General features: G+C 42.1%; 2 protein-coding genes across 37 annotated transcripts in view; one reads left to right on the forward strand and one right to left on the reverse strand.

The window, feature by feature from the left end:
- Window positions 1-25393, forward strand: part of LOC123502087 (glucose transporter type 1-like) — a 118382-nt gene that overhangs the window by 70632 nt on the left and 22357 nt on the right. For 32 of the 35 annotated variants that reach the window (XM_045251247.1, XM_045251245.1, XM_045251255.1 and 29 more), the window contains 9 exons: window positions 6934-6954; window positions 11548-11804; window positions 13092-13216; window positions 13641-13811; window positions 15847-15954; window positions 16662-16849; window positions 17502-17504; window positions 24521-24733; window positions 25095-25298. In XM_045251247.1, the coding sequence (XP_045107182.1) occupies window positions 6934-6954; window positions 11548-11804; window positions 13092-13216; window positions 13641-13811; window positions 15847-15954; window positions 16662-16849; window positions 17502-17504; window positions 24521-24733; window positions 25095-25298 (1290 nt within the window). The remainder of the gene's footprint in view (window positions 1-6933; window positions 6955-11547; window positions 11805-13091; window positions 13217-13640; window positions 13812-15846; window positions 15955-16661; window positions 16850-17501; window positions 17505-24520; window positions 24734-25094; window positions 25299-25393) is intronic. The other 3 variants (XM_045251250.1, XM_045251248.1, XM_045251251.1) reach the window with 3 other exon arrangements.
- Window positions 17525-24522, reverse strand: LOC123502093. 2 transcript variants are annotated; one of them, XM_045251283.1, is made up of 3 exons: window positions 23079-24522; window positions 19801-19898; window positions 17525-18069 (listed from the first exon to the last, which is right to left on the reverse strand). In XM_045251283.1, exons 1-3 carry the CDS (start codon window positions 23279-23281, stop codon window positions 17864-17866), a joined length of 507 nt encoding a protein of 168 aa, XP_045107218.1. In that variant the 5' UTR covers window positions 23282-24522; the 3' UTR covers window positions 17525-17863. The 2 variants fall into 2 exon arrangements, with proteins under 2 accessions (XP_045107218.1, XP_045107219.1); XM_045251284.1 differs by having other exon boundaries at window positions 17529-18069; window positions 19805-19898; window positions 23079-23782.

Consider the following 25393-nt stretch of genomic DNA (forward strand, 5'->3'; position numbering starts at 1 on the left):
GGTTTAGTATTTGTTTTTAGGTGTGTAGTGAGGTGTGTGGCATTTCTTCAGGTTTGGAATAAATATAAGTCAATTTTTCAGGTGTGTGGTTAGATATAAGGCATTTTTCAGGTTTGGAATTAGATTAAGGCATGTTTTCAGGTGTGGGGTTAGATATAAGGTATTTTCACAGGTTTAGAATCAGATATAAGCCATTTTTCAGGTTTGGAATTAGATATAAGGTATTTTTAAGGTGTGTAACTAGATATAAGGCATTTCTTCAGGTTTGGAATCAGATATAAGATATTTCTTCAGGTTTGGAATTATATTAAGGCATTTTCAGGTGTGTAATTAGATATAAATCATTTCTACAGGTGTGTAATCAAACATAAGGCATTTCTACAGGTATGGAATTAGATCAAAATATATCTACAGGTGTGTGATTACATAATATAGCAATTTGTACAGGTATAAGATGACATGTGTAGGTTTTGACAGGTGTAGAATAGTATACATTGATCTTAACAGGTGTGGAGGAGGAGAGTTGTCATGTGTGGTAAGGAATAAAGGTTTAGAACACAAGGGTTAACTAGAAAAGGGTTCATTACAGAAGAGAATATAGAGTTAATTAATAGATAAGATGAATTAGGTCATAATCTCAGTGATGTTCAAAAGACTGGCTGAAGATAAAAGATAAAATGAAAGTGTAGAAAAGAAAATAGTTGAATTAATTAGTGATATTTCCTTTGATCTTTTCTTTTTCTTCTTTTTCTTTTTTTTTTTTTTTTTGGGTTGAGTTTGGTGAAATAATGTTAGTTGTTGTTGTTGTTGTTGCTGTTGTTTTTGTTGTATTTTGGATTGTAGAAAGAGAGAGAGAGAGAGAGAGAGAGAGAGAGAGAGAGAGAGAGAGCTGTTATTATTGTTGTTGTTGTTGTTGTTGTTGTTGTGAGTGAAGCTAATTGGAACGTGTAGAGATAGAGAGAAATGAAAAAAATATTAATTACTCTTCTTTTTTTCTTTTCATTTCTTTTTCTTTTCTTTTTCTTATTTTTTTTTCAAGTTTGGTGAGATAGTTAGTTGTTGTTGCTGTTGTTGTTGTTTTTATTGGTATTTTGGATTGTAGGAGGCAGAGAGAGAGAGAGAGAGAGAGAGAGAGAGAGAGAGGTTGTTGTTTTTGTTGTTGTGAGTGAAGCTAATTGGAAAGTGTAAAGATAGAGAGAAAAAAAAAAAAAGAGAGAGAAAAGAAAATGGTTTGATTAGTTTGTGGTTTTCTCTTTTTCTTCTTATTTCTTTATTTTCTTTTTCTTATTTACTGTTCTTCATTTTGTTAAGTTTGGTGAAATAATGAAAATTGTTTTTAGTGATATTTTGAATTGTAGGAGAGAGAGAGAGAGAGAGAGAGAGAGAGAGAGAGAGAGAGTTGTTATTATTGTTGTGACTGAAGCTAAAGTATGAAGAGGAAGAAATTGTGTTTAATCATGTTTTTGGTTATCTATTTACATTAATATATTCATTTTATTTTCCTTATTTATTTATTTACTTATTTATTTAAGTTTGGTATTATAATGTGAATTCTAACCTTTCCTTTCAATTTTTTTCTCGTGGCAAAGCAAACCAAACAAATATGAAAGCTAGTAGTAATTAAAAGTCAAACAATGATAAGGAAAACAAAGATATTCTCAGACATGCAAAGGGAAAACTGGCTCACAAAAAGAAAATAAATAGATAAATAAAAATAAAAAATAAAGGAAAATAGAGAACTCATAGAGAGATAAACTATATATAAACCACCCTAAGCTTCCAAAAACATAATAAGAGAGAGAGAGAGAGAGAGAGAGAGAGAGAGAGAGAAAGCACCATATCTACATACTTAAAAAAAAGAAAAAAACTGAAAAAAGAGAACACCACATATAAACCCTCGTACTTTTAAGAATGTAATGAAAAAGTGATAAAATAGAGAGAGAGAGAGAGAGAGAGAGAGAGAGAGAGAGAGAGAGAGAGAGAGAGAGAGAGAGAGAGAGAGAGAGAGACCATATATAAAGTCCATTACTTAAAAAGAAAAAAAAAAAGAAAGAGGTAAACCATATATGAGAGAAAGAGAGAGAGAGAAAAATGCACCACATATGAACTCCATTACTTCAAAAAACATCAAAAAAAGAGAAAGAGGTAAACTATATGTACTCTCTATACTTACGAAAAAAAAACAAAGAAATGAGAGAAAGAGAAAGAGAGGGAGAAACACACCCTAAAGTCCATTACTGTACTTCTAAAAACATCAAAAAGAGAGAAAAACCACTATACATATAAAAAAATATAAAATAATGAGAGAAAGAGAGAGAGAGAGAGAAAAACGCACCATATATACAGCCCCATACTTGAAAAACATAATAAAAAAGAGAGAAAGAAGTAAACCACATACATATATACCCCTATACTTCAAAACATACTTCAGACCTGCTTGGGGACTGGCAACTTAGTGGGCCTTTTCTTTTATGTTGCCCTTGGCCAGCTGTCCCCTCACACATAAAAACAAAAAAAAAAGCAAAAAAAGAGAGAGAGAGAGAAATAAGCCATGTATAAAGTCTCTATGCCAGGGGTTCTCAATCTGGGGTTTGCATATCCCCCCAGGTTCACAAGAGGATTTCCAAGGGTATTTAGAAAGCTGATCTAATAATATCCTTTGCAGTGCCATTGTGTGTTGAGTTAGTAATAGTGTCAGTCGCTAAATTAACATTCCATTCGATGTCAGAATACTGGAGGTTAAGGTAGATGGTCTTGTCACTCAAGGAGGGTTCTTAAAGAGATAAAAAAAGTTGAGAACCCTTGCTCTATACAGTCTAAAATAACAGGACAAAGAAATAGGAAAGGAGAAAGAACCATACATGACCTGCCATACTCCAAGAGATGTAAAATGAACACTACAAAATTAAGGCAACAAAAGTGTAAAATAAACAGGACAAAGAAAGAGTTAACAGTCTAAAATAACAGGAGAAAGAAAGAGAAAAGAGAAAGAACCATACATGACCTGCCATACTCCAAAAAATGTAAAATGAATACTACAGAATATTAAGTCAACAAAAGGGAGCCACAAATCCTATACAAGCCACAAAAATATGGAGAAACAAGAGAAGTTATACAGAAATGAAGGTAGAAACACCTGAACTAATTCCGGCTTCTAAAAAAAAATGGAATGTAATTGATGAGAGGAGAGGAAAGGATAGATAGATAGGTAGATAGATAGATAGATATTGATGGAATAGTTAAGAAGGTTGTCCATCACTACCAGAGAGAGAGAGAGAGAGAGAGAGAGAGAGAGAGAGAGAGAGTGTTAGTTACAAAAGCTAGGATGAACTGACAAAAAAACAAAAACAAAGAGATATAATGAAGAAAAAGAGATTAGTTATTAATCCCAGAAATTAAATAGAGCTAGTTAGAGAGAGAGAGAGAGAGAGAGAGAGAGAGAGAGAGAGAGAGAGAGAGAGAGAGAGAGAGAGAGAGAGAGAGAGAGAGCAGGACCAGACCATCACCACACACACACACACACACACACACACACACACACACACACACACACACACACACAAAGGTCAGGCAGTGTTACCAGACCTACCAATTATGTCATTCCTCACAGCCCAACTAGAAACTACATCTCCACATAACCACACATCCACATAACCACATACACATCCACCTTCAGCCTCACACCAGTAACAAATACATCCACCTAACCTCTCCACATCACCACCACCACCATCACCACTTCACCAGTTACCAGCACACCTCACCACATTTCAGAGGGGTTGGTAACAGTGCATTCCATTGGCTAGCAAAGTTCAGTGATGATTGTGAACGCTTGGTGACTGAGTGGTGGTGTGTCTGCGTGGTGTGCTGGCGTGGTGATTGAGTCTTGCTGTGTTACGTGAATGTGGACTTGAAGGAGGAGGAAGAAAAGATAGAGGAAGAGAAGTACAAGGAGGAGGAGGAGGAGGAGGAGGAGGAAGGTATAATAAAGTGCAGAACATATAAGAAAAATATCAAAATCTGAAAAGAAAGATAAACTTGATTGAATACTGAAAAGAACAATTATAAGGAAAAGAAGGAGGAGTAGGATGAGGAGAAGGTAGAGGAGTAAGAAGAGAAGGAGGAAGAGGAAGAAGGTTTAATAAAGCACAGAATGCATAAGAAAAACATCAAAATCTGAAAAAGAAAGAAAAACTTGATTGAATACTGAAAAAAAAAAACAATAAGAAAGAAGGAGGAGGAGGACAAGGAGGAGAAGGAGAAGGTATAGGAGGAGAATAAGAGGAAATACTAGAGGCCACAGATTTCATGCTTGATTGGATACTTAAAACAAATATAAGGAAGAGAAAGAGGAGGAGGAGGAGGAGGAGTAGGAGGAAAATGAGGAGGGTGAAGTAAATTATGGAATGCATAAGAACAAACAAAATCTGAATGAGAAATATATATTGAATACTGGAAAAAAAAAAATAATAATAAGGAGGAGGAGGAGGAGGAGGAGAAGAAGGAGGAGGAGGAGGACAAGAAGAAGAAGGAGGAGGGGTAAGAGGTGGAGTAGGAGAATGAGAAGGCTGTAAAAATATTGAAATCAGAATAAAAAAAATATACTAAATGTTGGAGAGTAATGATGGAGATGAAGAGAAGGGAAGAAATAGTAGATGGTGAAGGAGAGGATTGTAGCAAAGATGTATAAGATTGTAAAGTAGGTGTAGAGAAGATAAGAGATAGTAAATAAGAAGAATATATGTGTACTAGATGCCTCAGAGCTCATACTTAATTGCATACTTAAAACCAATAACACATTTTCTACTCTATCGCGTAACACAGAGCGAGAAAATAGAAAGAAAAGAACAAATATATAAACGTGAAGAAAAAAAAAAAGACAACTAAAAACTGTACACAATTTTGACTCCAGTGAACAAAAGTGAATATAAAAGAAGAACAAGAAAAACAAAGGCTCACCACAGACTCACCACAGGCTCATAACACACTCACCACTGGGCAAATGAGACTGCATTTACCACACTCACCTGCCACTCCTGCCCAGTATGAGTGTGGAGGAAAGAATGTTGAGGGAAGAGGTCAGTGTGGTCATCCTATATAGCACTAAATTGACCTCTGATGACCTAGCTTGTGTGTGTGTGTGTGTGTGTGTGTGTGTGTGTGTGTGTGTGTGGTGGTGGTGGTGGTGGTGGTGGTGATGCTGTTAGTGATGGTAGTGGTGATAATGATGGTGATGAAAATAATGGTGTTTGAGGTTATATTGGTGATAATACTGATGGTGATGATGATGATGTTGGTGATGAAAATTGTGGTGTTTGAGGTTATGAAATTGGTGATGACAGTAGTGGTGGTGAAAATGATGGTGTTTGAGGTGATGATATTGATAACAGTTGTGATGATAATGGTGGTGATGATAACAGTAGTGATAATAGTGATGTTTACAGTTGTGGTGGTGATAATGATAATGATGATAATGATAGTAAGAAGGATGACTCACTATGACATTATCTTTCTATCTTATCATGAAGTGCAGAGCCAGCCAGCCAATATCCCTATAATAATAATAATAATAATAATAATAATAATAATAATAATAATACATAACATCATTTTTTCTATTAGTAAACAAAAAATAAATAAATAAATAAAATAAAAAAAACCAGCTTCGTAGAATTCAACTTTGCATTGTTTACGTTTTTCATAATTTTATCTTTTTTTTTTTTCCTTTATTTTATCTGTTTATTTTTTTTTTGGGGGGGGGGAGGAAAAAAGACACACTAATAATTGGTTTTAATTAGCAAGTTTAATTTTTTTTATTCTTTTTCTCTTCTTTGTGTATATTTGTGTGTTTTGTGAGTAAGAAAGTAGAATTAGTTAAGTCTGGGTGGGTTCAGGGGGAATGTGTGTGTGTGTGTGTGTGTGTGTGTGTGTGTGTCAGGCTTATTGCTGTTACCAGTCTGTCAGTCAGTCAGTTGGTTGGTCAATCAGTTAGTCAGTCAATCGATCGGTCAGTTATTCATACAGCTAGTCAGTCAGTCAGTTGGTCAGTTGGTTGATTAGTCAGTCAGTCAGTTGGTCAGTTACTTGATTGGTCAGTCAGTCAATCAGTCAGTCAGTCAGTCAGTTAATCAGTCAGTCAGTTAGTCAGTTAAGTTACCTTTGTTATATCTATCAGGTGTATGGGTCAGTCAGTCTTTAAATAGTCAGTTAGTCAGTCAGTCAGTTAAGTTACCCTATATCACATCAATCAGGTGTATGAACCAGTTAGTCAGTATCTCATTCAGCCAGTTAGTCAGTCAGTCAGTCATTCAATCAGTCAATCAAATACCCTTTATCATATCTATAAGGTGCATTAAACAGCCAGTCAGTCAGCCAATCAGCCAGTCATTTAGCCAGTCAGTAACTTTTATCATACATGGACCAAGACATAATCATTCAGCCAGTCATTCAGCCAACCAGCCAGCCAGTCAGCATTAGCCATACTTTCATTATAGCTGAAGAGGAGGCAAGAGGGTAGGCCATCCGTCATAGGCAAGCCCAGCCATCAGTCAGTCAGTCAATCTGGTACCATTTTACCCTACTCATATACGTATTTTCTCTCCACCCTGATGGTCTTCTGACGCTTATAAACTAACTCTCTTGTTTCCCTGTTAAGACCTTCCTCCCTGTGTCCCTTCCTTCAATGCCTCCTCCATCCTGCCCTCCTCCCTCTTCTTTTATCTGTCTTTCCTCTCTGTGACGTGCATTGAAGTGTGTCTCATCATTGTGCTGTGTATATATGTCTTTTTTTCTCTGTATGGCACCATGAAGGCACAACACAAGTGAAAGAAAGAAATAAAGTTTTACTACTACTACTACTACTACCATCAAGAACCCATTGCCAAGATCGTGCATAACCTGCCCTTCTCTCTCTCCTCTTATGTCTCTCTTTAGGCTTCCTCTCTCTCTCCTCCGGTATGTATGTTTTCCTTCTCTCTCCCATCTCTTTATAGTTCTGTCTTCCCCTCTCTCTCACTCTCTCCCCTTAAAGATTTTGTCACTTGAGTTGAGATGTTGATGGAGCACTTAGTTTCCCTCCACTTGCTCTCTCCTACTACTGTACTCATGTTTTGCGTACATTCACTCGAAGGTTTCCTGTTTCCCCTTGGTAGTCACTGTATACTTCCTTCCACGAGTTAGGTTGGTAGACTTACATGTTTAGTCATTCAGTTTTTTGGGGTGACTGGAGGTTTTATCGCCTTGCCTCAGCCCCCGCCAGCCCCAGCCAGACCCCAGCCCCTCCCACGTCCCCTCCCTCTCCCCCAGCCACACACACACACACTGCTCCCTCAGAGGCTGTTCCCCACGTCCCTCCCTTAGGTGCATCAGTCTCCCGTAGTTCTGCCCTTGCCTTGCCTGCACGACTCATTGAACTGGCCCCAGCATTAGCGTTTGCCTCCCAGGAAAGTTTTCACTCTTCTCATTTTTTTTTATTTCGCTAAATTTTTTTGGTTTCTACAGAAGTACGTGCGAATGGCGACTGAGAGAAGAAGTATACAAGCACGTGATTCTTTTGGTTTTGTATTTGGCAACAGGCCGGGATGGATGACTTGGCTTATTCTCCTTTATTGTGTTCTTGTTTGGTTGAATTATATACTACGTACTTATTGTGTAGTTACGCCTCATTTATGTGTATCAGTTTGAGAGTCAGGAGCAGTAGAGAGGATGTGCTGGTGAGGCCTGTACTTTGAAACACACTGCTTTCTCACTATGACTGTTTTCCAAGGCCACAGATGATTAGCTAAGTTCTCAAGACTGTTTCTCCTGTTAATAATATAGAAATGTCATTACTCTGGCACTAGAACCATGAAAATAACACCCTTGAAGACCTGTGTCACTTCAACTAGAGCCTTTGGAAAGTGGTAAAGGTGTAGTACAGAAATGTTTCAAAATACAGCTCTAAGATATACTTGATGAAAAGGAAAGAAGAAATAGATTTATATGCAATGTAACCATGTGAAAAAAAGATAGAGAAACGTGTGTGTATGTGGGTATGTGTGTGTATCCAATCACCTTTATGTGAAACCAGGAAAGGCATTCAGAGCAAAGCAACAAGCAGACAGACAGACACTACATGGTATAGCTTGACTAACAGAAGCTTTGAGCCACCCTGACAAAACATTAGTAGCCACAAACAAAGAAATGTGAAAGTGTGGAAGGAGTGAAGCAAACTGATGACTGGATGACTGGATGACTGGATGGCTGGATGGCTGGGTGGGTGGCTGGATGACTGGTTGGCAAGATGACAGGATGATTGGATAGCAGTGTGGTAGAAGAAAGGAGTGAGTGGATGAATGGATGGATGTGACAGTGTGGATGAGGCTGTGTATGTGTGTGTATGTATGTGTATGTATGAAGTGGGCCAGCAGTGCAGTAATGGGAATAAAAAACAGGTGGATGAGTGTGTGGATACAGAGGGTATGTGTGTGTGTGTGTGTGTGTGTGTGTGTGTGTGTGTGAGAGAGAGAGAGCTGGATTAGGATTACAGGGGCATCATCACCACCATCATCATCAGTGGTGGTGGTGGCAATGACAATAACCACCAAGAAATAGACAAAAAACCACATACCATGAAATAACCCACACAGTCAACCACAACAGGAACACAAACCAACCTCACTATAGCTAACAAAATCCTTAAAAAAAAAAAGAAAAAAAAAGATAATAACAAAACACACCTTGAATCACTTTGGCTTCATCTCTTAACCTGTATTAGCTTATCTTCCCTCAGTAACTCCAGCATTCCCAGATAATTGTAGTGCTGTAGTGGTCCCTTTCATTCCTGCATAGCCCAGCATAGCCCAGCATAGTGTCCTCTTGCATCACTAAACACACCCCACCACACACTATATAAGACGCATTCAGAAACGCCTTCCCCTCTCACCACAACAATTTTCCAAGGCCCCAGAGACAACTAGCCGGGTTTTGAAGACAGTTTCTCCTTTTAATAAACTAGAAATCTTGCCACTCCGTCACCAGCCCCATAGAAATACCCTTAGAAACATAAGCATCTTCAACTTGGCAAGTAATGATGGTGAGAGAGCAAAGTGTTTCAGAATATGGGCTTGAATGTGACAGTGTAGGAGAGACAGAGACAGACAGACAGGCATTTGGACAGAGTTAATAGACATAGACAGAGATGCAGTGCACCTTGTATTACTAAACACATCCCAACCCACTAAGACTGTTCAGACACCCCTCGTAAATCCTCTGAATGTAACATTATGTAGGAGAGACAAAGACAGGTTGACAGGTATTGGGACAGATTTAATGGACATAGACAGAGATGCAGTGTGTTTTGTATTACTAAACACATCCCACAACACTATAGACAGTTCAAACACCTCTTGTAACCCCTCTGAATGTAACACTATGTAGGAGAGATAAAGACAGATAGACATGTATTGGGACAGATTTAATGGACATAGACAGAGATACAGTCAGTCTTGTATCACTAAACATATCCCACAACACTATAGAAGACTTCAAACACCTCTCGTAACACCTCTGAATGTAACACTGTATAGGAGAAACAGAGACAGATGGACAGAGTTACGAGAACTTAGACAGACAGACAGAGAAAAAGAAAAACATCTTAGTGTGTGGTTCAGTTCTTACCTTGCTGCTTTAGTGGTGAGAGGTGCTGAGTGCTAAGTGCTGAGTGCTTCTGCTGAGTTAGTGCTAGACATATATCACTCTCATACAAGGAAAGCTGAGTCTGTGTTACCAGCAGTGCATTCCTGACTCAGCTGTGACCCCTTGGCTTGTGTGTGTGTGTGTGTGTGTGTGTGTGTGTGTGTGTGTGTGTGTGTGTGTGTGTGTGTGTGAGTGAGTGAGAGGTTAAGTGAGACAGTCTACAGGTGAATCTCAGTTTATGAATGAGTAATTGGGATTGTGAAAGTTTTATTTATATTGTTGGGTTAAATTCATATCATTGTGTTCAGGGTTCATTCAGGAGGGTCTATGGAGGTTCTATTCAGGGTCTATGGAGCACCTTTCTTTGCTGGAATGAACCCTGTACACTTAAGAACCACCAAGCAATAATTACTTCAAAGTTTTTTTTTTTTTTTTTTTTACAGTTAAATCTTTATGAATGAGCTGCAATACTTGAAAATTTTGGGGAGGTTAAATTTGAAACAACTGTATATGTCCATTTTTTTTTTTTTCCTTCTATTCATGCATTTCTTACAAAATTTTAAGCACTTTTCTTTTTTTTTCTCTTTGGACATTAATTTTGCATTTGTGAAGCAGGACAAAGGAATGAAATCACTTTATGTGTCAGTTTGAACATTCATAAATACAGCATTCGTAAATTGAGATTCCCTTTTGTCTTAATGGGTGATGTGCTGAGAGAGAGAGAGAGAGAGAGAGAGAGAGAGAGAGAGAGAGAGTGGAAGAACAAGAACAAGAGAGTGAATAAATGATTGAATGACAAAGAAGACACAATCCGACCATTTATATATTCTTTTATCTTTACTTTTTCTCTTCCATTACGTACTAACTGGCTGGCATCCCACTTGTAAATACTTGTAGTCTTACGTAAACACTTTCTTAGCACTAGTGGTCACCCGTTTCAAGTAGAGAGGCAGCAGTGTATACGTAGAGATAAATCTTAACTTTGATTTTACGTATAAGTATCAGAATATAGGTAGATTTGTTTTCATTTCCAGGTATGGCAGGCGTTCTTTTATATATATGCTACTGTATTTTATTCCTAATTAACTGCTAAGCTGCTTCCAGTCTCACAAGATCTACAGAGAGAAATATAATGCTAAGTTGCAAAATAAGGCTGATTTCTTGTGCTCAGATGTTTTTTGCATGATTTGACAAGTTTTGGTGTGACTAGAATGAGTGAGAGTGCAAGAGAGAGTGAGAGGTATTATTTTTTTCTCTCACACTCCCAAGACACCACTGAACATGCACACACTTCAGTAATGGTGTGAGAGAGTCATGTGTGTATGTGTGTGTGTGTGTGCGTACGTAGTGAATGAGTTTTTTACAAGTCAACCCCCTTCATCACCAGAAATTTATCTTTTTGTCAGTTCTCACACACACACACACACACACACACACACACACACACACACACACACACACACACACACACACACACATCTCATCAATTTACTGAAAAAAAAAAAACTCATGCATCACCAACTCGTCCTCACTTCTCAACATTCACCAGCACTCACCACCTCATTAAGCATCACCATTAAGCACACACCACACACCAGTAACTTTCAATAAACCTGTACTTCTCACCACTCATCTCACTTCTTCACCACATCTCCACATAAAACATCACCATTTCACCACACACAGCACATCACCAATTTAGCAAATGCACACCACACACACACACACCACACACATCCTTACACAGACACACATGACCACATCAACACACCACCAAACACCAATCTTTCAATTCAACACCCTTACACCAACACCCCCAACATTGCAACACCCTTTCCCTTTCTGATGGCAGCTTGCGTGTGTACATTTCAGGGGTTGACATGCTTCCTGTGTTATGCAATCTTCGCGGCAGTGCTGGGGATGTTCCAGTTTGGCTACAACACTGGGGTCATCAATGCACCCCAGTCGGTCATCGAGAACTTCATCGGCGACTGCTGGAAGTCTCGCTACCACAGGAACATTGAGAACAGCAAGCAGGATCTCATCTGGTCCATCGCAGTTTCCATCTTCGCTATTGGGGGGATGATAGGAGGCTTCTGTGGAGGATCTGTAGGCAACAAGTTTGGGAGGTAAGAGAAAATGTATTGTCTTATGTTCTTCGTTAATCTGTCTTACGTTCTTCAGTAATCTGTCTTGTGTTCTTCATTATTCTGTGTAATGTTCTTAGTTAATCTGTAGGCCACAAGTTTGGGAGGTAAGAGAAAATGTGTGGTATTACGTTCTTCATTAATCTGTCTTATATTCTTCATTAATCTGTCTTACGTTCTTCACTAATCTGTCTTATGTTCTTTGTTAATCTGTCTTACGTTCTTCATTAATCTGTCTTACGTTCTTCACTAATCTGTCTTATGTTCTTTGTTAATCTGTCTTACGTTCTTCATTAATCTGTCTTACGTTCTTCACTAATCTGTCTTATGTTCTTTGTTAATCTATCTTACGTTCTTCATTAATCTGTCTTACATTCTTCACTAATCTGTTTTACATTCTTAACCTATCTGTCTTATGTACTTCACTAATCTATAGGCAACAAGTTTGGGAGGTAAGAGAAAATGTGCTTTGTCTTTCGTTCCTCATTAATCTGTCTTACATTCTTCACTAATCTGCCTTTGTTCTTCATTAATCTGTTGTACATACTTTACTAATCTGTTCCCCACAAGTTTGGAAGGTAAGGGGAGATGTACAGTAATTTGTCCTTCATTTGTATCTCACTGGTTATCCTTCTATTTTACATTAACTAGCTCTCTCTCTTTTGTATATACTTCTTTATCCCTCCTGTCTTGAATTCACAATGTGTAGCATGACATGTTTTCATATTTATTCTGGTTACTATTTGGTGATTTGACACAGCTTCAGAAACTTATGCAGGGGTTAAAATAGTGAAGACTCTGGCTATTAATTTTCTGACCTCCATAGACCATTCCTAATATAAATAAAATGGTCTAATCATACCCAAAAAATTCAAGGTCTTCCCCATCATATCTTTTTCTCACCTACTCAGTCCCCATGTATTTTTCCTCCCTGTTCTATCATTGCTACCTTTTCTCCTCACTGCGCTCTTATCTTTTCTGCTTTAACCTATTCAGTACTATGACACATTTTCATATTCATTCTGCTTACTATCTGGTGATTTTACACAGCTTCAGGAACTTATGTTGGGGATTAAAATAGTGAAGACTGGCCATTAATCTTCTGACCTCCCTAGACTCTTTCTGATGTCAATAAAATGGTCTAAGCGCACACATATCTTAAGGTAAAAAATGTGTCCCTGTATTGAAAGAGTTAAGCCCTGGTGTTTCCTCTCCGATCTCGTTCTCAGCTCTGTCTCACTCACACGTTATTCTCTCCTCGGCCAACAGGAAGAAAGGACTGCTGCTCAATAACCTGCTTGGAGTCGGAGGTGCCTGTCTCATGGGCTTCTCTCAGATGTCCAACTCCTTTGAAATGCTCATCCTAGGTAGACTGGTCATCGGTATCAACTGTGGTGAGTTATGCCTGTACACTTAACACTTATTCACATCTTTCTCTTTCTCCGCCTCAACACACTGTATATGTTCTACTGTTATCCTGCATCTCTTTTTTTTCTCTCATAGTTATCTTCATTATTTTTATCGTTCCTTTTTTTTTTTTATATATTATCAGCCGCATCATTCTTATTTTTTTTCCACTTCCACACACTTACTGTCATCTGTCTCTCTCCTTCTCCTTAATTTTTCTTTGTTCTTCATAGTTATCTTTATTATTTCCTCTTTTTAATCAATCTCATCCTTATTTTTTCCATTTCCACACATTTCATTCTCTCTCTCTCTCTCTCTCTTCTTCTTCCTTTTTCTTACATCGTGATCATTCATAACCTATTCAGTTTGCACACACTCACCTTCATTTCTGTCTCCCTCAATGCACTGCAGGACTCAACACATCCCTCGTTCCCATGTACATCAGTGAGATCGCTCCGCTCAACCTGCGAGGGGGCCTGGGTACTGTCAACCAGCTGGCAGTCACCATTGGCCTCCTGCTCTCTCAAGTCCTTGGCATAGAGCAGCTCCTGGGTAACAAGAAAGCCTGGCCTATCCTCCTAGGTGGGTGTCTGCTACTGCTGCTGCTGTTTTGTGGGTGTAGGAAGATCAGTCGTCTGTTTTTTGGTTTGTTGGTTAATGAGTTTTAGGTTTGGTAAGGTTTGGTTAGGGAGGATTGATGTGAAAGTTTGTGTGTGGTGGGCATTACAGTGCTTGTGTGTGTGTGTGTGTGTGTTGATGTTGGAGAATAGAAGGTTAGATTAGGTTAGGTTAAGTTATATTATGTTACGAAAGGTAGATATGAGTAAAAGCTGGTGAGTGTGTGTGTGTTGTTGAAGAGTAAAAGGTTAGGTTATTTTATGTTATGAAAGATAAATATGAGTAAAAGTGTGTGTGTCTGTATGTTTGTATTTACCTAGTTGTGTTGTACAGGGTTCGAGCTGGGATGTGTGTGTGTGTGTGTGTGTGTGTGAGATGGGTGAATGTTATATAACTTTCCTGCTCCCCCTGTGTGCTAAGCTGACAGAAGGATCAAACTCATTACTGTATTTACCTTCCCATAACCCCTATTTACTCTTCATACTGTTTTTTTTTTCTAATTTGAATGAAACTTTACTCCAAGATCATTCAAACAACCCTCTTTACTCTTCACAATGAGGGTTTTCTAATTGGACTCAACCCAAACTCATTATTGACCTTACCAATAACCCTACTTAATTTTCACATTCTCAATTTTCTAACTGGTACCAAAATGCATAACTAACATAGCCAACTTTACATTTATTTTATCACTTCACTGGTATAAATTTTTTTCAAAGCCATCATAAAAATCAAACCTAAATTTTTGCCGCTGGATTGATTGATGTGGCAGTGTGCACTAAACTAAGCCTGAACTATACCTCTCTGTTGCATTACGCTGAAAACCCGGCCAATTATATGTATGGAGCAGGTATGTATGGTGTTTGCATTCCCTCCTCTCCTCATGATATGCCCCAACACCTGCTCACCTCCCCATTGCTTGTAGTGACTCCTTGCCTAGACTCTCTGCCTTGCCTTGGTGTGTGTGTGAGTGGTGAGTTATAAAGGCTGGCTTACTGACTCATTGCCACTCACTCACACACTCACACAGCTACAGGTGAATGTTCATTTGTAAATATTAGAGGTGGACATTCAAGTTGTTAGTTTTGCTCCTTTTTTTCCTGATTTACAGATAGAAAATAGGCTTAAATAAGAGTCTAAGATTATTACTTATGTCAAAAAATTGCTTTAATTGGAAAAATGTTTAAGAATCTATACTAAATTTCCATTTTTTTAACTATTCGTCAGTGCTATTGAGGCAAAATTAACTTGGTTGCTTACATTTCACCTGTACTGGCTCACTTTAAGGAAACAACTGACTCACTTATGTCAAACTCTACTCACCACTCGCCACAAAATTGACTCACAAATTCACTCATACAAACACAAACACATCGTAAGCACACAAGTAACTCTGACACTCACACATGTACACCACCTGATTAACTCACAAACACCATACAAACATACAAACACAGACTCACACACACACACACACACACACACACACACACACACACACACCATTCATCATTACAGCACAGCTAACTAGACTTGGCAATTTTAATGGTCCTTTATTTATCTCTCTATTGCTGGTCTTGGCCAGATTTTCTCTTACATAAACACAGACACTCATATGAACAAAAAACACACACACACACACACCATACACGCCCGGTAGCTCAGTGGTTAGAGCGCTGGCTTCACAAGCCAGAGGACCGGGGTTCGATTCCCCGGCCGGGTGGAGATATTTGGGTGTGTCTCTTTTCACGTGTAGCCCCTGTTCACCTAGCAGTGAGTAAGTACGGGATGTAAATCGAGGAGTTGTGACCTTGTTGTCCCGGTGTGTGGTGTGTGCCTGGTCTCAGGCCTATCCGAAGATCGGAAATAATGAGCTCTGAGCTCGTTCCGTAGGGTAACGTCTGGCTGTCTCGTCAGAGACTGCAGCAGATCAAACAAACAGTGAAACACACACACAGAGTTGATGTTGTCAGTGGGTACATTGTGGTGTCTGCTGCAGGGTTGGCGGTGGTGCCGGCTGTGATGCAGATGGTGCTGCTCCCTGTGTGTCCTGAGTCGCCGCGGTACCTCCTCATGTCACGCCAGATGGAGGATGAGGCACGCAGAGGTGAGTGTGTGTTGTGTGTAGTGGTGTGAGATGGTTCTGTGAGTGTGTGAGGCAGGTGTTGGTAAAGCAGGTCAAGTTATGTTGGGTTGGGTTTATTAGTTGGGTTGTGTTGCATTGTGTGGGTGTGAGGGGTGAGTGTGTGGTGTCCCGTGACAGCTTTACATGAGGGAGACACCCTCTGTCAGGACATCTAATGTTCTTTTATATCTCTTATTGAAGTGTTGATTTGAAGCCATTTCTATTATATTTTCAGGTGTTCAGTTTTGATATAGCTAATTATCTTTTATAATCACAATTTTCACCTTGTCATTACATATGTTTGCCTCATTCCCACTATCTTAACAGGATGTTGCTGTGAAAGCATTTCTCTTCTGTTTTCAGGTCTTAATCTTTCTTGTTTATGTAAATGATAATCTTTTCACAACTATGCATCTGACAAAACCCACCAAGCAGGTTAGTGAAGAGGTGTGACATGAGGCCGTCAGGCAGACAGACAGCTGCCTCTTGGAAAGCAGTCATGCTTCGTGCTTTAAAGTACTGATGAACTGATCTAAGGGGTAGGGCAGGGAGCATGCTGGGTTGGCTGTGGGGGGGACAGAGGTTGCACCCCTGACAGGACAGTGTAGCACCTCCACTCTGCCTTTCACTGCTCACTGAAGCTGTAGTGACTGGCGAGGCCTGAGAGTGTATTGGCGTTGTCTTGCCAGCCCTGCGCCGCCTGAGAGCCTCGTCCCATGTAGAGGAGGACATAGAGGAGATGCGGGCAGAGGAGGCAGCCAGCCAGACGGAGGCCCACATGACCATGCTGCAGCTGGTGCGGAACTCCAATCTACGCATGCCCCTCACCATCGGTGTGGTGATGCAGCTCTCCCAGCAGCTGTCTGGGATTAACGCGGTGAGTACCGGTGGGCGCCACGCCGCTGGGGCCGCCCAGGGTGTGACGGACAGCATCAGTCAGGCTCAGGCTCAGATATTGACACGTGCGGCTCTTTCCTGCCTCACTCAGCTCAGATCTGCCGCTCAGTTTAAGCTTGATCACTTGTCATATTTTTGTGAAGTATATTCAAGTACTTTTGTTGTGGTGGATATATTCAAATACTTTTCTTGTTGTGATATTATTGTAGTAGTGTAGTGTTGGGGTCCTGTCAGCCAGGGAAGAGAGAGGCCCTGGTCAGCAGGGCAGGGTGGGGTGGGGCAGGGTGGGGTGGGAAGGGATGGGGTGACAATACTGTGTAGTGTGTACTGTGTCACATATTATCTCCTTGAGGTAAAGGACAACCTTGGGGACAAAATCACATTATGGACAGAGAGTGAGTGGTCTCATGATCTTGCTCTGGGAAATATTTTTTGTAGGTTTCTTAAATTCTGTGCAGCTGGTGCCTACAACTTTACAGTTTTATAAGAAAACTGCAAAAGTTTATTTCGTCAAGAGCCCGACCAGCAGTGCACTTTCTGTGTCATAGTCTGGTTTTGTGCGCATTGTCGTCATTACCTTGCAAAAAGAATCCTTATCTAAATGATAGTTTTCAATACTTGAACATTGCCAGTTGGTAAGTGTTTTTCCTATATTTGTAATATATTGTACAGTGGCAGACGTTTGTTTCTGTTGGTTATCTGATTTATTATTATCATGCTCTACATCATTTTTTTAACTAAACGTACTGTCATTGTGCGAAGAGTCTGTAGGCGTGCATGGGGGTTGCTGTTCCATGCATGGATTTTGAGTCAACTCATAAAGTACTGTAATACACTTAGTTCTAGGCAGTTGTAGGATGAGTACTGCTTTGTTCCTGTGATAGTTTAGTTGCTGCACACCAGTGACAACACCATCCCCGTCACACCCCGAGAGCAAGCACCAGACACTCTCTCAGCAACAAGCAACTCGCAGCCAAACATTCCGAGGCAGACGTCACTCAGAAAATGACCAGCAGAGTGCGAACTGAGACTCGCAGGGCCTTGAGAGTGGCGGCACAGTGACACTGGCCAGGGGAGGGCACGATGGGCAGGGTGGGGTGGGGTATGTGGCCGAGGTGGGGGGACACGCCCTCCTGTCGCCACACTCCTGATGTGAGCTTGTCAGATGTTCCACACAGCCTCCACTGCTGAGGAAGTGGACTGCAAGAGAAACAAAACACACAAAGGGAGATTAGATTTTTTGCCATATTGAATGTCTGTTGATGTCTTAAATTTGTGCAGTTTTCTCATATTTTTAAAGAGTTGTAGGCACCAACATTCCATAAACGGGAAGGACGATGGGCCGGGTGTTGGAGGCTGGCTGGCTGGCTGCCGTGTGGTGTTGAGTGTGCAGTTTGTGCTACATGGAGTACAGTATGTGTTCAGTATTGTGACTACACGTGCCATGTGTCCATGTACCAGTCAGTGTCCTCCGTGGCTGCAACACACTCCCACACCAACTTCCAGCCGAGAAGCAGTGCCTGTCACACACTCTCTGCCCAGCACTGCTCTCGCTCACAAGCTCTAACACACACACACACACACACACACACACACACACACACACACACACACACACACACACACACACACACACCCACACACACACACACACAAACCCTGCCTGCTAGCTCAGTGGTCATGTCCTGACTTGTCATGTGGAGGGCTGCTGAGTGTGTCCCCTGAGTAGCCTGAGTCCCTGGCCTGGCGCAGAGGATGTGGTGTGTGTGAGGCCTCAGCTTGCCCAGAGTCATGCTGCTTCAAGCTTTCTGGGACAACAACAGCTGATGATAATTCCAGCATGAATCCTCATGACATTGGGGAATTACACACACACACACACACACACACACACACACACACACACACACACACACACACACACACACACACACACACAAGCAAGCAAGCACGTCCTGTGGGTGGTTGTATTGGGTGTAGGAAGGTGGTGGGAGGGGCAAGGGCTGCCTGGTGTGTGGTGTATTGCCAGGCCCAGGCACACACCACTCAGAGCTGCTCCAGCTTCACTATAGCATCAGTGTTTGCTTCTGTTCACATCTATGCACTGAACTCACTCAAGAGGATTGCTGATTATCACTGAAATAAGATAAGGAAAAGAGGAATGAAGCTACATAAAGGAGTTTTTGTAATGGTGAAGTTGTGTGTGAGGTTTCCTGCATGATGAAGTGGCAGGTGACAGTAGCAGTTCAGCAGTGTGTGGGTGTGTCCAGCAGTGCACGCCCTCATGAGCCCAGACTCAGGCTTGGAATGTTCAAGGCTGCTCTGACCTGCTGGCCGTGTGTCCGTGTGTCTGTGTGTCAGTCTCTCCTTCAAATGATAGATCAAACTAATTGAGTAACATTTAGTGCTGAAAGACTGACTCCTAAACCTAAAGATCAGCACTTTTCAGCCACACCAGTGCCTCACGTCACATGATGAGGCACCACCAGCACCACCACCAGTACCTTGCATTAAGTGGCATGAACAGAAAGGCCAGGATGGCACCATGAGTCTGGCCTTGGCTAGGTGAATTACTAACCCCTCACTGGCGACGCACAGCCTTGACCTGGTGGTGGCTGGCAGTGTGACAGTGTGGTGGGAGGCTCCTGGTGGCCGTGAGGGAGGCAGAGCTAATGTTAAGGTGTTCACTGAGTCTCTTCCCCGTGGAGCAGCCGTGGTGCAGGCAGTGCTTTGTGCCGGAAGCCCCTGGCCTCCCTCCACCGTGCACATGAGCAGTGATAAGTACTAGAGGTAGAGGGAAGGCCAGGTAGGGCGGGAGGGAGGGTGGAGAAGGAGGAGGAGGAGAGGAGGCAGGGCAGTGAAGGTTGTGGTGAAGACTCCTTGACAAAGACTCGCCCCAAACACTGGACATTGACCTACCCTCAGTCTCACCTACCAGAGTCCTTGTCCGGGAATCCTGTAGAAGGAAACGTAACGGTCGAGGTTCACGCTCTTGAATTCTGTCCATCCCAGTGACCCAATTGACTTCACTGAGAAAGGAAAGACAGTAAAGTGATAATTAAGAGATGTAGGAAAAGTTTGTGCCAACTCAAGGGTAAATCACCAATGATGTGTCCAACCACTTCTTGAAACTGCTTCTTCATGACCTGTCTCTTCTTCTTCTTATATCTGTCAGTCCTGAGAACCACACGTTTTGTGTTGCCAGTGATCCAAACAGTGGGTCTGTAGGTCTGTGTATGTATGTGTGTGCCTGTACCCGTGTGTTTGTGTGTGTATGTGTGTATCCATGTGTGCTTGCATGTACCCGTTGGCATGAGGAAGTGTTGGTGTGTACGTGTGTGTGTGTGTGTGTGTGTACGTGTAAGCATGTGTGTGGCCTGTGTGTGCCTGTGTGCATTCCAGTCGTAGGGACGGATTGAGTGAGACAGGCTTGAAGGGAAACCAAACAGAGACACCAACGGAACTTGTGAGAGGGAGATGGAGCGGTGGACCAGTAGTGGTGCCGGCGGCCACTGTCACCACCACCAGGACACCAAACCAATGACAACACCAGAGCAAAAACTAATTGGCCGTGCTCTTAGAATACTGCGCTGCGAGACAGAGGCAAGAAAACTTGACGCTAGCACTAATAACAGCAAACCGACGCTGGGTGACTCTCAAAAGTACCAATTAATTAAGAAAAGATAAATAAGGAGAATAATTGAAGGCAGGAATGTTGAAGGACTGCGTTATAGAAGCAATGACGTGGAAATGATCAAACAAAACAGTGCTCAGACATCAACTAAACACAAACCATAGCAGTACACACCGACATGAATAAAAAAAGGGACACAGCACTTTGTTGTAATAAAAATAGGAAACAATGTGCATTACTAACCCAAGTGTGCCAAAGTGTGAGCTGGGGACACAGTAATAGGTGCCTTAAGATGCTGTGTTACATGGAGACAGGCTACTCAGATCCCTCCAAGGCCACACAGCAATAGGATAACCCAAATAGTCATGGCCTCAGCACTTGGAGAGAAAGCATACACACCTCATTCCTTGATTTAGCTTAGAGCGTCACAAGCCCGGCAACTTAGAGAGTGGCGAGGAGGAATGGTGCGGCGAAGACTGTGAAGAAACGACAAAACAAAATACATATGTACATAGTGTCCGAAATTGAATGAGTAAAATTGTGGTGAGCGAGCAAAGCAAAGCAAAGCAAAACAAGGCCAGATTTTATTGCGAGCGTCCACCCACAGCCTCACACACCCGCCTTGACACACACCCGCTGTCGCATGTGTGGTACTGTTCTGTATCCCATGTGTATGTGTGTGCGTGTGCGTGTGCGTGTGTGTCCTTACTTTTTTGCCTAGTTAATGCTACTTTATTAGTCATTTGATATTACTTACCTCTATATATATTACTATTACTGCATACATTAATATTTTGTAGTTGCCTTTGTTTATCAATGAAATGACCCTTCTCACCACTGTGGTATTGTCCATTGCACATAATTCACGTTAGTTTTGGGGATTAGTTGATTGATAAGACCTGCAGAGATTAATGTTGTTCTTTCTAATGCAAGAGAAGATAAATTTTTAAGCTCCCCTTCACATCACAAACCTGAAAGCATGTCAACTTACTCAACTATAACTCATAAGAGCAACAAAAACAAAAAAGACTTGTTATATCTGTCAAATCTGGGATGCAACAGAAGTATTTGTTTGGTTTGCAAAAAAAGAAATAAATAAAAAGAATTGGTATCTGTGACCCAAAGTTCTCTCTCTCTTTCTGTCTCTCTATCTCTACGTCTCTCTATCTGTCCCTCTCTCTCTTATAAGTACCATGGTGCCCTCTGCAATACTCACCACCCAGCCAGCATTCAGGACCCTCACTGGGACTACACGCCCTCAGATGCTCGCCCACCCTGCATTCTTGCCATTCAGACCCGCCCTGCCGCCAACCCACCCACTGGACGCCCCAAGCCCCCCTGTCAGTGTAATACTCAGTGTGTCCCCCTTTGCTCCTTCACACAGTTTTCTGCCCCTTGTCCCCCTCCCCAAGTGTCTTCAAAAGGTAATGTTAACTTGGATTTGTGAGTGAATGCTCCTCCCCGTCTCCTACCAGTGAAATCTGTGGTGGTTTGATTGAAGAAAGAACGAAGGTAGAGTAACACAGTAACATGTTGTCTCTCTCTCTCTAAATTCTTGCGGTTTATCATTTTTTGAGTTCGTGGTGTTGTGGAAAGTAAGTGAAGAAAGTGTTGTGTCATGTTACATTTGGAGATTCAAGTTTCAGTGATGGGAATTGAATTAAACAGCTGTACTTTTACCTCCAAATTATTCACATGCTTTTCGTTTCTTGCACTGCTTTTTTTGAGTTCGTGGTCATAAGTAAGTGAAGGAAGCATTGCATGACGTTAAATTTAAAGCCAAAGTATTCAGTAACCGGAAAGTAAACAGCTTTTTACACGAAACAAGCGAACAAATCAATACATTTAATATTTCTCATGATCTCTGTGTCGGTTGAGTCGCAGGATGTGTCCAGCGAGGCAGTGGGTGAGTGAGACATGCAGGCAACCCCGGATATCCAACCTTAGTACCTCTTTCACCAGCAAATCAGAAAGCTATACTGACACACAGAGGGTAAGAGCTTGCCTTCTGAGGGTGCGTGTGGTCCCTGCAGGGGTGACGTTTTGGCCGTTTATGTAGGCACACGACACAAGACACTGATCAGAGCGGCCGACGGAGAGTGTCACCTTTCCTCCTCCTGTCACTCGCTGTTCTCCGTGCGTCTGTCATGCCCGTTGGTCCAATGTTTCTCCCCCTCACTGTACGTAGTCACCGTCTTAGTCACTTCCGAGAGTCACTGACCCTCGCCTTCCCTGTCACACCTTCCTCCACTGTTGTTGATTGGTTTGTTTACTCACTCCCTCTTTTGGCCTTATTGTTTCTCCACCACCGAGTCTTTTTAGAAATACACTTTTTGTCCTTCCCTGGAATGCGAGGACTGTACTTTTCCCCTCCCCCACTCTCAGCCTAGTCTAGCACAGCCAATTGCACTAAGGACAAGATCATTCAGTGTCTTTCAGTCAAGGTTCAGTCACTTTTTAACGTCACTGTTTTCTTGAAGTGTCACGTAGAGCTTATACTTTTGATCTCACCACGTTGAGTAATTTTTCACCATTAAGAGCCAGAGGAGAGATGTCTAACATAACTAGCACTCACCAACACTGGTTTGCTGCAATGTGACTGGTAGTTGTGTGACGTGGCGTGGTGCAGCGAGAGAAGCATCGCCACGTCTCTCTTTGGAAGCACCACATTGCGAGAAAGAGATGGTGGACCTCAGAGCAAAACAGTGTCATCCTATGCACGCCTGATCTTGTGTTTTCTGGAGGGCAGCAGTCAGTGGGGCGCCACCCAGCAGTCATGCGGGCTAGAGTAATGGGTTGCGCATGACGGCTGCATAAGAGTGGGAGTCCAAGAATTGTTCATTGGGTTTTGTTCAATGCTTAACGTAAATGCCTTGTCAAAACTGTGTACCTGATGCTTTTTCCCTCAGAGGTGCACGGCATTCCTGTGTTTTCTTTCCTCGTTGTGATAAATTTTCTTCAAGTCAGAATTAAGAGAATAAGTAAATAAGCACAACATCAGGCACAATTTTTCAGTCTGAAGAGAAAGGTTTTTTTTTTTTTTCACTGACACAAAAAAAAAAGAGAAAGAAATAACCATGATCTGTCCGGACAAGGTTGTTTGAGCGCTTACATTTTTTACTGATTTCGCTTATTTTTGCTCCAAGCCAAATTGAGCTGCTTGCAACCCCAGGCGCTTGTGGCGAAGTGTGCCGTGCCGCGCCGCGCCGCGCCACGCCGCTCCGCCCGTGTCGGCGCCACAGCTCCTTTTTTGCGTTGTTGACCTGCTAGCCGGCGCTGCCATCTCCTGAGTTAGCTCTGTGGTGGGGCATGAACTTTTCACTTGTAATTGTATGGAACCATCTTGCCTTTAATGTCCTTGACTATACATTGCATTTCCATTTGAGAGAGAATATGTATTATGTTTGTTGGTTTTGATTAACCTGTGGAATGTCTCACTTGATTTTCTATTTTATGATTTTTTTTTGTTTGGTTTTGACCTATTTGACTATTTCTAGGTCTTATTGCTTCTTGTTTGAGAAGTGTTGTAATGCATCTTTGGATGATTTACCCCAGAAGTTCACCAAACAGTTTAGTCCTGTTTTTTTTATAGATATGTATGTGTGTATGTATATGTACTATATCCTCACCATGCAGGAAACAACAGACAAATATTTGAATATATTCCAAATAATTTTCACTGAACTATAACACCAGAGGGAGAGGACGTGTCCTGCCCAACAGACCTTAGGAGCTTTTCCTCCATCAACAAAAGCATAAGTCACGGCCATGCCAAGAGTCACTCCTTGCCGGACTCTCCCATCAGAAGACCAATATTTCTGGAGCATCTGAAACCATTGTTCAAAGAAGTATTTCTCTGTAAGATCACTGTACTCTGTGAAGTCACACCTTTCCTCTTCTCAGTAACTTTCACCAGACTCGTAAACAAAGCTGTCCCTTCCTCCTCTGTCCCGAGTACACCCACCCCCACCGCCGCCAGGGGCAGCCCCGGAGTCACCCGCTTCCTCCCTGCCGCAGGTCCTCTACTACTCCACCTCCCTGTTCACCGCGGCGGGCCTGGAGGAGTGGCAGTCCAAGTACGCTACGCTGGGGGTCGGCTCCGTCATGGTGGTGATGACGCTGGTGTCCATCCCCCTCATGGACCGGGCCGGCCGACGCACCCTGCACCTCTACGGCCTCGGGGGAATGTTCATATTCTCCATCTTCATCACCATCAGTCTCCTCATCAAGGTTGGTGCTGCTGCCCTCACACAAACACATTTGTAAAGCATGCACAGGTTTCGAGTCTGTGCTGGTGGTTCATCTGCCATTGGCTTGCTGGAATGACAGGCTAACACAAAACGTGTCACTCTTGCATCTCGGCACATACCCTGAAACACTTCTGTGCTGCGCTCCACTACACTCGGTGCTTACAAACTGGAGAAACATCCTTGAAAACCTGGGCGATCATCACTGTGGCCTTTGAACAGTCATGGCGTGAGACCAAAGTGTTTCAGAGTACTTGTATCAGTGTTCAAGTGATTGATGTTACTCCACGTGTGACAGAGATATTCCGTGTCCTACTAACCTCTTCCCCTCTCCCCGTCCGCAGGAAATGATGTCGTGGATGACGTTCATTTCCGTGATCAGCACCCTCTGCTTCGTCATCTTCTTCTCGGTGGGCCCTGGCAGCATTCCCTGGATGATCACTGCCGAGCTCTTCTCCCAAGGCCCGCGCCCCGCTGCCATGTCCATCGCGGTGCTTGTCAATTGGCTCTCTAACTTCATTGTCGGCATAGGCTTCCCCAAGATGCAGGTACAAATGTGTGTGTTTCACTGTTTGATCTGCTGCAGTCTCTGACGAGACAGCCAGACGTTACCCTACGGAACGAGCTCAGAGCTCATTATTTC

Source organism: Portunus trituberculatus, chromosome 10 (assembly GCF_017591435.1).
Source record: "Portunus trituberculatus isolate SZX2019 chromosome 10, ASM1759143v1, whole genome shotgun sequence".
Taxonomy (NCBI): Eukaryota; Metazoa; Arthropoda; class Malacostraca; order Decapoda; family Portunidae; genus Portunus; species Portunus trituberculatus.